The sequence below is a fragment of the Lygodium microphyllum genome, chromosome 25, assembly GCF_053477565.2.
Source record: "Lygodium microphyllum isolate KBCC chromosome 25, Lygodium_microphyllum_v1.1.10, whole genome shotgun sequence".
Taxonomy (NCBI): Eukaryota; Viridiplantae; Streptophyta; class Polypodiopsida; order Schizaeales; family Lygodiaceae; genus Lygodium; species Lygodium microphyllum.
Window position 1 is genome coordinate 68,508,376 of NC_141159.1, and position 16,450 is coordinate 68,524,825.

At 43.3% G+C, this 16,450-nt stretch overlaps 1 protein-coding gene across 1 annotated transcript in view; it reads left to right on the forward strand.

Annotated features, from left to right (window-relative positions):
• Nucleotides 1-890: 890 nt before the first annotated feature.
• LOC148014338 (Transmembrane proteins 14C) overlaps nucleotides 891-16,450 on the forward strand; it is a 130,323-nt gene continuing 114,763 nt past the window's right edge. Inside the window, exon 1 of the mRNA XM_087666944.1 lies at nucleotides 891-1,217. Coding sequence (XP_087523070.1) covers nucleotides 947-1,217 — 271 coding nt within the window. The 5' untranslated portion in view covers nucleotides 891-946. The remainder of the gene's footprint in view (nucleotides 1,218-16,450) is intronic.

Genomic DNA, 16,450 nt, shown 5'->3' on the forward strand with positions numbered 1-16,450 from the left:
AAGATTAATTAACTTGGACTCATAAACACAATCTTGAGTAGACATGGACAAGACTGAAAGTACAAAGTATAATAGCATTGCATTCAAATAATTGTCAAGTACATTGCTTTATAGTTCCATGATGGTACCACTTTTCCTCACCATGCCTATGGGATACAAGGCAATTTTTTAGGCTATTGCATATCCCTTGCCTTACTTCTCCATACAAAGGGGCTATCATAGGAGTGTGATTGCATAATTCTCAACACCCCTCCTCAATCACCGAGTATACAAAGGCTATCATGAGTAGAACCTTGTTAAGTGTAGACATGGAAAAAAACAACCATAGAAAGCTAGAGGTTGTCACAAGGCCTCACACACTTTAACTAGTGCAACTTGAGTTAGTACTTAGATAATCAATGGAATACCTCCAAAAATCAAGGGACTCCACGAGCTTGTTGGAGTTCATAGTTGTTAATTGGAGATTGATCTATAAAACACACACACACACACACACACACTCTCTCTCTCTCTCTCTTAGCAAGACAACTTGGACTTGTATGTGCTCCATGAGCTTGTTGGAGTTTAGAGTTGCTTGGGGATTAGTTTATAAGACACACTCTCTCCTCTTTTTGTGTTCTCTCTCAATGACTTGGACTTACATGTGGCTGCGTTGACTTCAAGTGCTTACATCACACTCGCAAATCCATACACAACTCTAATTGTTGGGCGAGTTATACTGGCACCTTAATATCTCTTTTTGGCTTGCATTTTGCTAAAGTTTAGATATGAAATGATTTGTGCCACCTAAGATTTGAACTAACGCACCCCCAATACTCAACCCACACTCAAAAACCACTAGGTACCCGGTTAACCAATTTTTAAAATTTAAAACTTGTGCATCCACAAATACATACACTTTAGAAACAGAATTTCCTGCAAAGTTCTCTCGCGAGCATTAATCAGCATGGCCTCTTTGTTCTTGTGCCTGTGTCCTTCTACTCTTCTGCAAGCAACATCGGCATCGAGAGTCTCTCACAAGGATGCTTCATTGTTCTGCAGAAGGCTCAAGAAGCACCAGCTCCAAGGTCTCCCTCTTCCAAGCCAACAGCAAGCACTCACAGTACAACATAGCAGGAGAAGCTCCGCTGTACGTGCAGAGGCCGGGTTCTCGGAGCTAGCACCAATTACAGCGGCTGTATATGGTAGCTTGCTCTTTGGAGGAGGACTATTTGCATGTGAGATCCCAGCCTTTGTTTTCCTCCTCTGCGTTTTCGTCTATCTCTATTGTGTGTGTGTGTGCTTGTCCCCTAATAAACAAAACATTGGTTTTGCCTGTTAGAGAGAGGGAGGGAGGGAGGGAGGGAGGAAGAAGTCTGCACAAGGAGAAAACGGTCTTACACGGAGCATATAGCACAATTTTGATGCTGTCGGATCATAAATAGATGCAATCAAAAGCACAGGCAAAATATGGCCAGTGAATAAATCAAACTGTAGAACTGTTTAATTTGCAAAGATCGATGGCTGCAATGAAAGATAAGAAGCGAAGTTGAGAGAAATAAATGCCAAAAACCGAAATAGAAAATAGAAACGAGATATTATTATACCTATATAGTTTGATGTGGTGTTTGTTCATCTTCCCTTATAAGATGCTGCAGCAACTGCTCTAGGATAAGAGTGCTGAAGTATTTCTGTGAATGTCTCTGGTGCCATTCAATAATGGCTCAGATTTGTTTTAGGTGAGAGAGTCGGGTCAGCACCTTGGGGGGTGGGATGCCTCACCCAATACAATGCTATGGTTTTCAGGGTGCCCCTTTGTGTACATGATCTACCTAGGACTAGAGAGGTAGCCATCAGAGGGGGAGAAACTTTGATCCTCACTATGGTAAATTGTAGTGAACTTTGTAAGCATCCTTTGTTTAGGTGGGTCTATACACGCTGCTCTCTTATCTCTCTATGTTGTCGGAGCTTGGGTAAGTAAAATCCTAGGCATCTTTGGTTCGAATGCTCTGCGCTATTTGAAGCCCTCTTGGAAGTATTGCCTTCTAATCTCATAGTATATTATTTAACGAGGCACATATTGGTCCTCTGACTTTGCCTCCATTTCACATTATTGGTAGATATGGTTCTATGATGCAATGCCTTCATATCTTCTTGTCTTTGTCTATTGTTGGTGTGAGAAGGTGCTGATTAGGACAATGGTGCATTTAATACTATATGAGAGATGTATGCTCATGTTTGTAGACATGTGACAAATAGAGAGAGAGAGAGAGAGAGAGAGAGAGAGAGAGAGAGAGAGAGAGAGAGAGAGAGAGAGGAAATTTTACGAAAAAAAAAGAGAGAGAGAAGAAAAAAAGATATATGTGGCCTATGAGACAAAATCCAGTGTACATCTATGTCTAATGTCATCTCATCAGTAAAGTAAAGTTAACATTACAAATAAGTGGGTGGCCTATGAAACAATATTGAAAATAACTATACGATGAAACTATACTAGGGTTGAACCATGTGTAGTGTTGTTCCATCAATAGAAAAGAAAAAGGAGAGGAAAGGAGAACCAAATCTGATAGAACCATGTACAAAAGTGTGGTGGAGACTATGGGCCGTAGTTGATCTCAAGATCTGCACATGATCTCAGCTATGATGCGGTCCCTAGTTGCTTCAGTGATATGCTTGGTGGCGAGTCTTCGGTGTCTCGTGATAATGGTTCTAATCTGACTGTGGTGTGGCCTCCTCGGACGTGGTCTTGGTACACGAGGTCGTCGTGCTCAATGAAGGGAAATGGCTCTATCTAATGTGACTCTGCGGTGTAGCCTGTAAGGTGTTTGACGGGGTGGCTCTCTCTGCTAGGCTGGTAGTGTCAGTAGGGTCAGCTCTGTAGAAGTTTGTCACTGCTCTTTGTGTGTGTCCCTCTAGGTGAGTTGGCCTCCTGTCTCGCAGTAGTGCAGTTCGGCGCCTCTCGAGCTTCAGGAGGAAAAGATCTAGGCATCTCTAGTCCTTGTACTCTATGATGCGATGAAGGGTCCAAATCCATCACGGAAGAGGCAGTGGTACTGTCGTAGAAACAGTGAACGGCTGTTCCGGCGCATAGGAACGGATTAACGCGTTTCGGGAGGTTGGAGCCCAGGAAACGCTGGCGGAATGTTCCAGCCCATTCCATGTCCCATTCCGGGCCATTCCTTGTTCATTCCAGGGCCGTTCCTTGTTTGGAACGGCAGTTCCAGTAATGGAAATTAGAAAAAAAAAAGTCATTTGTTTGTTGGCGCCCGTTTAGGGTCGCAATTTGCTGCCCCACGACTCTCGTCTCTCCTCTCCTCTCCCGCTTGTTGTGCCTGTCGCGCCTGCTGCTCCCGCCAGCTCCCACCAAATTTTGGGGCATTTTCAGCAAGGGAATGCAGGCTGGAATGCCCCAAATTTGTGGCATTTTTAGTAAAAGGAATGCAGGCTAAAGTAGCACCAAAGTTTGGGCATTTTTAGCAAACATTTAACACATGCACGTTGAAATTTTGGTGCAAATTTCTGCAATTTCATTGAACTTTACTAATTATTTGTCACTTTTATATAGATGGCAGCATTGACATCTATGGGATCTTCATCATCCTCAACAGGTACTTCGTCAACAACTGGACGAAGTCGAAGCACTACTTGGTCATGGTGGGATGAGGTAGATGCAGGGGTGCCATTGAGAGGTGGAGGGGCTCGCCCTTGGAAATGCAAACTTTGCACTTATGCTCGCACTAGTGGGGTTGATAAAGTGAGAGCCCATCTTCTACATGAGGAGGGAAAAGAGGTGCGTTTTTGCACTAATGTATCAATAGAGAAAAGACACGAGTTACTTGACCGCATAGCCACTTCTATGGGGAATTCACATGCCAGGAGGACGCCAAATATCGCAGTGGATCCAACGACATGGACTCCAAGGCCAGTAGGGCATGGTGCTTCATGCAGAAGATCACCAGGATTAGTGGCTACGCAACCTTCTTGTGGGTCATCAGTGGCAGCAGGTCATGGTGTTAGACAAAGTTCATTGCACACTTCATGGGAACCAAAGAAAAAAGAGGAAACAGATGCAGTAGTGGCATGCTTTTTTTAACCATGATCATATTGCATTCAAATCAGCCAGGTCACCTTATTTTTTAAATATGGTAACAAAGATTGTAGAGTATGAACCCACATATAAGCCCCCTTCATCAGAAACTATCAGGACTACATTGCTTCAGAAGGAGAAAGCAGCCATAGAGATTGCAACAGCAAATATTCGCAATCAATGGGCAAGAAATGGAGTGACATTGATAGCAGATGGATGGAGTGACACACGCCATAGGTCCATACATGGTATTGTCGCATATTCTCGTGGGGATGTATACTTCATTGGTAGTCATAAAGCTTCAGAGACTGGAAAGAGTGCAGATGTATTGGCATCCGAGTGTTGCGAGGCAGTGCAGGCTGTTGGGGCAGAAAATGTAGTGTAGTTTGTGGCAGATGGTGAACCTACAAACAGGGCAGTAGGAAACATTTTAATGGCAATGTATCCACATATCACCTTTAGTCCATGCATGGCGCATTGCTTGAATAACTTGTTGAAGGATAATGGGGACTTGCCATGGATTGCATCTCTTGTTGCGAAAGGCAACAAGATTATCACATTTATATGTAATCATTAGTACTTGCATGCTGAGTTTTGCAAGAGGAGTGACAAAGAACTTCTCAAATACTCGGATACACGATTTGTATATAACTTTCTTATGCTTGGTCGATTGCACTATTGCAAAGGTGCAATTAGGAAGCTATTTGCTAGTGATGAGTATGAAAATTGGATTGGGGCTGCCACTGCTACTGCTGTGTTATGTAATGCATACGTCTCTGATAGAGATTTTTGGGATGAAGTAAATCGCATCAACCAAATGGTTGATCTTATTATGCACATGTTGAGGCTTGCAGATGGCATGGATCCATGCATTGGGAAGATCTATGAAGGTATGGATCGCATGATTGAGAGGTTGGAGAGTTTGGAACCAAATGCAGATAGGTATGAGCAGATCAAGGAGTTATGCATCAGCAGATGGAATGAGTATGACTCTCCTATGCATGCTGCAGCATATGTGCTTGATCTTGAGTTTCAAGGAAAGATGCAAGAAAGAGACCTTGAGGTGGTCAAGGCTTGGAACACATTGCTTACAACAAGGCTTTATCCTAGTCGTGAAATGCAACGTAAAATTAAAAATTAGCTCTCTGTGTATCGGCAAACATTAGGGATGTTTGGTACAGAGGATGCACTAGAGGATAGGACAAATATTGGGGTTGCTTTATGGTGGGAGGACTATGGGGTAGAAGCTCCAGAGTTACAGAGTTTAGCTATTCGTATTCTTAGCCAAACGATTAGCTCTTCTTGTTTAGCACAACTATGGAGCTCATTCAATCACATTTACTCAAAGAAGAGAAATCGTCTTGGTACAATGAAGACGAATGACCTAGGTTATGTGAGCTCCAATCTTCGCTTGCTAGCTTGTACATCAGTTTGCAAAGGTTGATGCTTTTATACATTGGGAAAAAGATGACGACGACGATGATGATGGGGATGGTGATGGTGAGGATGTTGTTCAGCAAGATGAGCATTTAGACACAGTGGAGCCATCTTCCATGAATCAGAGCACTTAGCGGCTAGCCTTTTAGAACTTTAGAGTATTGACTTGGAAATTGAAGCTCTTGTAACTTGGATCTTTAGACTTTAAAGTTTAGTGCATATTTTGTGTCTTTGCAATGCACACTTGTTGAACTTATGTAATATTGTTGATTACAATGTTGAATCATGAATGCGACAATCCATTGTTGATTATAATGTTTTGAATCTTTATTATTGTTGAAACTTGATTATTATGTCTCTAATTTCATGAATTATGATTAATATGATATATCTCTCTAGATTCTAACTTCTAAGACTTAAGTGTTGATTCTCTCTCTCTCTCTCTCTCTCTCTCTCTTTATATATATATATATATATATATATATATATATATATATATATATATATATATATATATGCTGTTCTCTCCGTTCCCGTTCCCTTACTTTGGGCGTTCCTCCTGTTCTGAGGGATCCTATTTCCGTTTCCTTTCCCCATTCTTGGTAACTATGGGTACTGTCCTCGTATGTCATAGTATACTGTGCATCTGCATATGTAGCGCTCCTCGTCTCAGGCTCTCGACCACAAAGTTGGCAAGTCCTATCCTCTGCTAGGGTATTTGTCCATTTGCGTGTCTCCATTTGAAGCCTATGTGAGGAGGTGCGAATTTGTCCGATAGCAACCCGTACGCTATGGAAGAGATGGGTGTCCATATATGCTAGTTGAATAGTGAAACCATCATTAGAGAGACACAAGAAATGACTCCTGTAGAACTCCATTCTCGATCCTAGAGGGAGTGGTGGATGGATCCATGTCCTTGCTGTCTCAATTCTCAAGATATCAGCTCTGATCACCTGGTTCAACTCTGATTGGCTGAGATAAAGTGTAGGGCAATCAAGGCTATAATCCAAAGGTGGAAGACGGTCAATATCCAAACCATGTAGGCTCATCCAAATAGCCATGTGTGAAAACCAACAGTTCTTCTCGCCTCCTATTGCTAGTTGTCTAGATGAGGTTAGTGCCAATCTAGAGTATCTATGGCGTGGAAGTTCTCATAGTCTGTGCCAAAAGGTCACTGCCCTGAAGAGTGCCTCCGTAACTATAGGTGTTGCCCCTAGCTTTGCTCTGACAATGGGATGTGGGATGGAGGGCTTACTCCTAATCATGCGTGCTATCATCATGATCAATGGCCTTTCCATGCTATCCCAACCATCACAATAATCCCTCTCTACTCCAATCTGATTAGTGAGTGGGCTAAGACGCATATGGTACAAGTTGCAACCCCATACCTTTGCTCCATATAGTAATGTAGGTGTGACTAGGGTGTCAAACAACCAGAGTTTGGTGCGGGGCTCGTGGAACTGTATGTGAGCACATTGACTCTCGAGTGCCCCTAGTGCTGCGTATCCACGTGCCAGATGTGCCTTTGATGCCGCTCTCAACGAAAAACGTGGGCCAGAGAAGGTGACTCCCAAATATATATATTCCCTCACATGATCTATTATGTCTCCCCCAAATGTGAATTGGTACATACATCTAGTCACCCATGTTGTTGAAGTATTGAAAACCATGGTTTTGGTCTTCCCAACGTTCATTGTGAGGTCTTTTATCTCTACAGAAGATGTGCAAAGCATCTAGATGGCACTGCAATCCCTTTGGTGAATTTGAAATGAGAACAATATCATCTGCATATAGTAATATCGGTATCAGCATCCTTGCCAGGTTGGCTCTAGCTCCTCCTCCTCTGTCTATGTAATCAAACACTTCATCTATGTATAGACCAAACAATGTGGGTGAAAGTGGACATCCTTGTTTCACTCCTATGGTACTATCAATCCTCTCTGATAGCCCCCCAAGTGCTTGTACATGACTTGTCACTGCCTCATATAATGCATAGACACCCCATTGTATACCCTCTGGTACTCCAATGTCCTACAATCTTTGCATGATGCGTGTACAAGGCACTGTATCAAAAGCTTTGTGAAGTCTACAAAGCAGCAATAGATCCTCTTGTCTTGGGCTGCTCGACGCTTCTCAATAATGGCTCTAAGTGTGAGAATATGGTCCAGCGTGGTATATCCTCGTCTGAAACCTGCTTGTCCTTGTGCTCTCTTGCCTTGCATTTCAGCCCACTCATTGAGTTCATGCTCCAATATAGATCCATATATCTTGGCCAAAGTATGACCGATCATGATAGTCCTGTAGTTGCTAGGAATCAGGGGATAACCACTTTTAAATAGCGGAATTATAGTATTGTCTGACCAACTCATAGAGAAACCTTCACAAACTGCTCTATTGAACATATGTGCTAATATGGGTGCTAATATGCCACAAGCATGTGAGAAATGTTCTGCTACTAGTCCATTCTCATCCTGTGCCCTCCCATTTTGTAATCTATAAATTGCATCCCTACCATTTTCCATGTGAAGAAAGACCGCTATGTTGGCCTACAAGCTTGTGGGGGCTGCATAGGTGGTTGTCCTGGTAGGTCATACAACTGTCTCCCATAGTCAAGCCAAGCATCTGGTGATGTAATTTGGATGGGGGGCTGTCTTTCATGAAACATCTTCCATGCGCTCTTGCTATCCTGTCCCAAAAATAGCTGATATATCTCTGCTTCTGCTTTCGCTAAGTAGTCTTGTTTCTTCTTCCACACAACATGTTTGAAGAATGCCTTTGCTTGGTGATGTGTCTTAGTGCCTAGCTCCACTTCTCTCTGTAAGCGAGCTTGGGTGACTCTACACTCATCATCATACTAGCTATTTTGTGTAGCAGCAGATCGTGTGGGTCTACATCGAGGCAAGGTGTGTGGGAATGCATACATGGCTGATCCATGTATGGCCTTTGCTAAATCCCTTGTACATTCTTCCAACGATCTACTCAAGTCCAATGTATGTAAATTGGTCTCTGCAGAGAACCGCTATAGATGTGTGAGGTGTCTTCTGTAAAGTTGTATTTGGGATGTTTAGAGAGGCATGGTGTTTCATGTTTCATATGTACACAAGAGAGCATGAATGTCAAAATAGCACGATCTGTTGCTTTCCCAATTGGTCTCTTAGATATCTTAAAGTTTTGGATGTCTGGTATCAATTCTGGTGAGCCTATCAAGTAGTCCACAGTACTTGCCCCTCCTTTGTGATTCCAACATATCAAATTGTCAGATCCTGGCCATTGTGGCAGACCATTAAAGATGGCTAGTCTATGTGCACTTCCTAAAGTCAATAGGTGTGTCCCATAGGTACTCACTTCTTTATCTTGGGCTCTCCTGCGTAGGCCTATTTCATCTATGTCGATCTCTTTGAACATGGCATTATCATGCATATAAAGGTCACTCTGTCTATCTCCAGTGCGTGCATTGAAATCTCCTACTAATAATATGTCCCCAATGTTAGTATATCTCATGATATCCTCATAAAGTACATCAAAGGGAGATCCATCTCGTGTGGCATAGGTAATTTGCAGGAGAAAAGTAGCACATCATGATGAATATATCCCGTGGTCTTCCTGCATGTATCCTAATCCATAAATATTGTGCATCATCATCTCTTTTCATTACTTGCACTATCCCTTTGAGGTCTTCCCGGTATAGTATGGCCACACCTCTAGAACACCTAGTGCTTCCTGGTTTTCTAGCTGCTAGACGAAATGCACTTTCCCACTTGTATCCCCGCACGTCTGGTAGTCGGCTACCTTTACATTGGTGTGTTTTTGTGTACATTGCTAAATATATGTTTCAGAAGCTATCTTCAAAGGGAGGTTCACTCATGGGCAGAAGTGGCAAAGGCAACACAGAAGCAGATAGAAGAAGCCAACCCATGGATTGAGGTAGTAAAAAAGAATAAGGGAACATCAGTGAACAAGACTAAAGTAATGAATGCTACCTTGGAAGAAGAGGCTAGGAGACGGGCTAGGGTTTTACATGTACGGGTAGTAGGATGGGAGGAGAAGAGTAGTCCACAAGAAGATGCTAAGACACTTGCTGACAAAATTGGGGCTTCAGATGTACCTATCATTAGTGCTTGGAGAGTGGGGACAAAAGGACTCTAAGTCCAAGGCTCTAATTCTTCGCTTTGGGATATAGAGGAAAAAAAGGCCTTCCTCTCCAAGAGGAGAGCCCTCAAGGGTGAGAAGATTTATTTGGATGAGGACCTTACCCCAGCACAAATAGAGCATCGCAAAGAACACATGCCCAAGGTATTGGAGGCTCACAAAGAGGGAAAGTGGGTTGTTTATAGGGATGGACGAGTCATCATCACTGACAAAAGGACTTCATGATGGTACGAGGCCTATGAGACACTTCGGATGTCAATATGGAATTGTAATGGAGCCCTAACGCTTTGTAGGCATCTACCACTTTCAGCATTTCAGTTTTCAGCGTGTGCATTTCGGACAGCATTTGTGCCTGTAAGTCATTCTTAATCTTTATGTGCATGTCTTGCATTTCTGCCCTCTGATTTACTATCAGTTCGGCTTTGACCTGCTCTTGTATTTCTTTCTCCAATTCTTGTCTCATAATTCGTAGTTCAGAGCGAATCATGAGATGAATTTCTTCGTATTTCTTTTCATTCATGGTGCGTGAGGTCTTTCCATGCTTGTCAGATGCTGGGGAGACGGCCCAATCACATACCCTATGGCCATAAGTCTTGTACCACGTGTTCTTAAAAGGGGTGTTGAACATTGCTTCCATGGACGGTTGTGTTAGTTCTTGATCAAATTCGTCTCCCAGATATTCATTTTCCATAGTTTGATGCTTGCATTTGTCTACATTATCCATCTCTCACACACTGTGTGCAAAGCCACTCAGCTTGTACTTTGTATTGTCAAATCAGAGCAATTTTTGTGATTCCTGCAAATTTCCAGGGTTTCCCTAACCCTTCACTAAATTTTTGCAAGCCTAGTGATCTTTTACGAGCCCAAATGCCTTCACACTATTTACAGGCACTGCATAAAATACGAATTGCAGCCCTAGTCAGTGCATTATTGCATACTCTAGGACATGATCAAAATCAAAGTCAATGCATCATTGCCTAGTCCACAAGCCAGTGCATCAATACATTCACCCAGGTCTGCATTCATGTCATTCTGAGTACATTCGTGTCATATCAATCTGATTACGTCTGCAATCTTAGTACATTGGCATCTGGGTCTATGTCAGTATATTGCTGTGTCAGTACATTACTACATACAGTACCTGTGCGTCAATGCATTGAGTACGTCTTTGTATCGCTATAGTGCTAACGATAGGTCTACCTCACTGCAGGTACATTCTTGCTCACGACATGTCTGCCTCACACGAGAGAGGTGTTTGCCTCACGCCAGAGAGGTGTCTCTTGGAGGATGGACCTAACAGTCTTGTCACTCACGATAGACACGTCAGTCACGCCAGATATGTCACGTCACGTCAGCGTCACACGTCATGCGAGGTACACGTCCGTCATGTTAGTGTCACATGTCACGCCAGCGTCACACAGCAGCCGTCACACCCGTCAGCATTCGTTACACGTCCGTCAGCATTCACCTGGTCAGCATTCGCCCATGAGAGAGAGAGAGAGAGAGAGAGAGAGAGAGAGAGAGAGAGAGAGAGAGAGAGAGAGAGAGAGAGAGAGAGAGAGAGAGAGAGAGAGAGAGAGAAGGAGAAGAAGAAGAAGAAGAAAGAAAGTTATATTAACGTACAACAGGCCAAGTTGGCCTATGAGACCAAAATGTTGCATACAAAATGTCTGGGAGATTTCAAAAGTCCCAGTGAAGCTAACGTTTATGCTATGTTGAACTAAATTGAGTAGGTACAAAATGATATCTAGACTAGATACAATCTAGAGGTACTCCCGGTGCGGTGTGGAACTGCTCCTGGAGTGTTCATCCTAGGATGTCCCGCATGGGTCGGTCTAACATGGAGAGACTAAAGCGGCGGGGCAGGGCCTTTCGATGGCGGCATAGTATTCCTTGTATCTTCGACATGTGGTCTTCTGTGGGGACGGGGGCCGGCGGGGCGTGGGCGCCGGGCTTTGCCTCTCGCTATGGCTATTTCTAAGGTGGAGAGAGAGAGAGAGAGAGAGAGAGAGAGAGAGAGAGAGAGAGAGAGAGAGAGAGAGAGAGAGAGAGAGAGAGAGAGAGAGAGAGTGTGTGTGTGTGTGTGTGTGTGTGTGTGTGTGTGTGTGTGTTGGTATTCCCTTGTATTCTCAATGACCGAGATCATAGGAAATTAGGGAGTATGTTCATGGCCCCACAATCCCCTCAGGGATGCTAGACCTTGATAAAAGATGACCTTGTGAATTTTTCTTGGCTCACAGGCGGGGCCTTCTAGCTCTACCTTGCTTTGTAGCTTTGTTTTGTTAGCAACCATGTTTGTCATGCATTGTCATCTCTTGCCTATGAGCCTCAGTTTGAGTCAAACTAGGATGTTAGGAGCTTTGACAAGTGTGTCATGTGCTTTGACAGAGGAGGTAGCTCATTGCAGAGCACACATTTTGTCTTCTAGTCAAGTTTTGTGTGCATTTCTTGCATTTCCAATCAATTTCCAGCCCTACCAGTGCTTGTTTGGATTGTCCAGGATGCCAAGTCATTATTTTGCAGATTTTTCTATGTAGTTGATTTGCATTTGCTGTAGTCCTAGGCTATTTTCAGTAGGTCGGCCAGATTTAGAGGCCATTTTGACAGGCTGGCTAGATTTGGAGACATTCAGCTATTTATAGTTGACCCTCCTCACTTGGCACTTCCATCTTCTTCTGTTCTTGGCAAGTGCTTTGTTGGTTGTTGTAGTCTTCTTTGTCTTTGGTGTGGACAAGCAGTTGGATATTCTCCATCCTTGTCTTCGTCATTGTCATAGTCTTTGTCACTGTCCGTGCTACTCTCATCATTTCAGACAATGTAGTCGCTGATGACAGTGAGTGGGAATGACGTACTCTTTGTCTCTTCACACTTTAGTACACATACTTTACTTGCAGATATGGATGATGACATGCACACTTGGATTCTAGATTCAGGTGCTTTCTTTCATGGCACCCCTCATCGTGAGTGGTTTTTTGACTGTACAGGGGGTCGACATGGTATTGTCCATCTTGGGGACAACTATGCATGGGACATTGCAGGTATTGACAGTGTGCAGTTGTAGTTTCAGTATGGTTTTGTCTTCATACTTCAGCATGTACGGCATGTACCTCAGCTCAAGAAGAGCTTGATTAGCGCAGGGTAGGTAGATGAGGATGGATTTCATACCACCTTTGGTGATGGGAAATGGAAGATCTGTAAGGGATCTAGAGTGATTGCCAGAGGTTGTAAAAGTGATACCTTGTATCCTCTCCATTATCTAGTGTGCGTGACTATGTTGTTGTCGTGACCGAGTAGCCAAGTGTTTCTTTGTGGCATGACCGGTTGGGACACATGAGTCAAACAGGAATGAAAGTGCTTTCTCGTTTGGGTTACTTGCCTTGTCTTCGTTATGCTGATTTTGAGCATTGTGATCATTGTGTTTATAGTAAACATGCATAGATGTCTCATAAGAAGTCTTTTTCGTTGAAATCTTCTCCTCTAGAGTTAGTACATTCTGATGTATGTCAGATGCCGGGTTTATCTTTAGGGGGAAAGAAATACTTTGTCACCTTTGTCGATGATGCTACACGGAAGTTATGCATTTATCATATTCGTAGCAAGGACGAAGTGCTTGACAAGTTTAAAAAATTCTTGGCATTGGTTGAAAATTAGACTGATAAGACACTTGAGTGTCTTCGCTCTGACAGTGGTGGGGAATATGTGTCCAAGGCCTTTTAGGCATTTTGTGACAGCAAAGGGATAAAGAGGGAGCTCATTGCCCCTCATAATCCACCCCAAAATGGAGTTGCAGAGCGTATGAATCGGACCATACATGATAAAATCCATAGTATACTGTCTCATGCTGCATTACCCCATGGCTTTTGGGTAGAGGTTGTTATGATAGTTGTTTACTTGATTAATCGGTCACCGAACATGTCTTTGTGGAGGGGGGGGGGGGGGGGAATCCCTCAGGAAGCATGGTCAGGCAAGCCACCATATGCTCACCTGAAAGTGTTTGATTGCAAGGCTTTTGTGCACATTCGTAAAGAAGAACGTAGCAAACTTGAGCCAAAGTCATGTGAATGCATTTTTCTAGGATATGGCGACGAGGGTGAAATGGGGTATAGATTATGGGATCCTGAGAAAAGGAAAATAGTACGTAGCAATGATGTTATCTTCCAGGAAGATCGCATGCATAAACAGTCCGAAAAGATTGAGGAGGTCCGTAGGGTTGTATTCCGGGAAGAAACACCTTTTGGATAGCAAAATGTGCCCACTGTACAGCAACAAATACCTGCTGTAAATGAACCTGCAAATGCAGAAAATAATGCTGGAAATGATCAGCCAGCCATTGCCCATAATGATGAGTCACTGGATGTGCAGGAACAGCCAGGACAACAAGCTGTTAATACTGATTTGCAGGCTGAAATGCCAGGAAAGTAAGCTGAAAATGAAAATTTGCAAGCTCAAGAGCCAGCAAACAATGATCACTGGGTTAGGAGATCGTCTAGGGCTACTAGACAACCTGATAGATTCATTCTTGGTGCAAACAATGTGGCTGATTTTGTCATGTTGACAGACTGTGGTAAACCGTCTTGCTTCAAGGAAGCAATGGACAGACAGGACATCTAGAAAGGTATAAAGCCATGTTGTCAGAGATGGAATCTCTTGAAAAAAATGGCACTTGGGACTTGGTTCAATTGCCTAAAGGGCAGAAAACCCTTCCATGCAAATGGGTTTACAAGATGAAGGTCACTTCTGGTTCCTCGCCAAAGTACAAAGCAAGATTGGTTGCGAAGGGGTACAAGTAGGAACATGGAGGTGACTTTGATGAGATCTTCTCTCCTGTAGTCAAGATGACTACATTGAGAACCATTTTGGGCTTGGTTGCAGTTGAAGATATGGAGCTCATACAGATGGATGTAAAGACTGCATGATTACATGGTGATCTGCATGAAGACATATATATGTAGTAGCCTGAAGGGTTTGTGGCAAAAGGGAAAGTATGTAAACTCAAAAGGAGTTTGTATGGGTTGAAACAAGCACCAAGAGAATGGTATCATAAGTTTGATACATTTATGCAGTCTCAAGGTTTTCATAGAAGTCAAGTGGATCACTGATTGTACACCAAGAAGGTAGCAGATGGTAGCTTGATTATCTTGGTTCTGTATGTTGATGACGTGCTGATTGCTGGCAGGGATACTCATGCCTTGAACTCACTAAAGCAAAATCTTCATGGCAACTTTGACATGAAGGATCTTGGTGATGCAAATCACATTCTTGGGATGCGAATACTCAGAGATAGGTCAAAAGGATTACTCTCTCTATCTATCTCAGTAGGAGTACATCTCCAAGGTTTTGCAACGTTTCAATATGAAGGGGAGGAAAACAATTGGGGTTCCATTGCCTCCATATGTGAAACTTAGTGCAGAGAACATCCCTATATCTGATGATGAGAAGGCTGAAATGGCCAAGACACCATGTGCTTCAACTGTTGGCAGTTTGATGTATGCTGTGGTTGCTATATGTCCTGACATTGCCTTTGCAGTGGGAATGGTTAGCAGATACATGGCAGACCCTATAAAAAGCATTGGAAAGCAGTGAAAGGTATTATGAGATACCTCAAAGGCACAAAGGATTTGTGCATTTGCTTTGGAAAGTTGAAGGTATTTGTCATTGGCTTTACGGATGCAGACTATGCTGGTCATGTGGACTGCAGAAAGTCCACATTTGGTTATGTGTTTGCCTTCACAAGAGGAGCAGTCTCTTGGATCTCTAGGCTACAAAAGTGTGTTGCGTTGTCTACTACAGAGGCAGAGTATGTGGCTGCCACTGAGGTATGCAAGGAGGCTTTATGGCTTTCACGTCTGGTGGGAGAGCTTGGCATTACAGAGTTACTTGTTCTCCATTGTGATAGTCAAAGTGCTATCATGCTAGCATGGAATCCACTCTTTTATGCAAAGATGAAGCACATACAGGTGAAGTATCACTTTATTAGGGATGTACTTGAGAGCAAGAGCATTGAGCTTGTCAAAGTGCATACAAATGATAATCTTGCAGATCTCACGAAGGGTCTTCCAGCAAAGCGGTTTGCTCATTGCCGACAGATGATGGGAGTTGGATATGTATATGTAATTCAGCTTTGTACATACCTAGACTTAGCTGATTCTTTTCTCCTCTCAAGGCACATGCCCTTGGTGGTTGGGAATAAAGGGCCATCGTGTCTTTTATATGTGCACGGGTGTGAACACACCCTTAGCACATTTGTACTTTCATATATATCTATCTAAAACCAAAAGAGGGACACAACAAATTGTACCCAAGTACATTGTGTATCTCTCTCTTTGACTCCCACTCTCTACTCTTGGTTCCGTTTTGCTCTCTACCTGATATTTTCATTGCAGGACATTGCATCGCCACTGTGCATACTCACTTCATACTATGGGCTGCTTCTTGCTACTCCAAGAGATAACACTTGCACCCAAGGTAAAACAATAGCCTGTAGTAGACCGCATGTGGTCCACATCGGCAGCCCAATTCGAATCTCTCCAACTTGCAAGAACAAGAGCTGAAGCACCTGTACCTGCTGGATAATGAATCCCTAAGTTGGAGGTCCCCTTCAAATACGGTAGTATCCTCTGAGCAGCCTGCGAATGCTCTTGTGGTGAGGTGCACTCATGAACCCAGCCAAAAGACCTTCAGCAAAACATAGATCAACCTGTGTATTGAGGAGCCAAATCAATGATCCAATCAATTGACGGTAGCGGGCAGCATCCGCCAAAGGAGAATCGGCATGTGAAGTGGCCTTCCAGTTCGGAT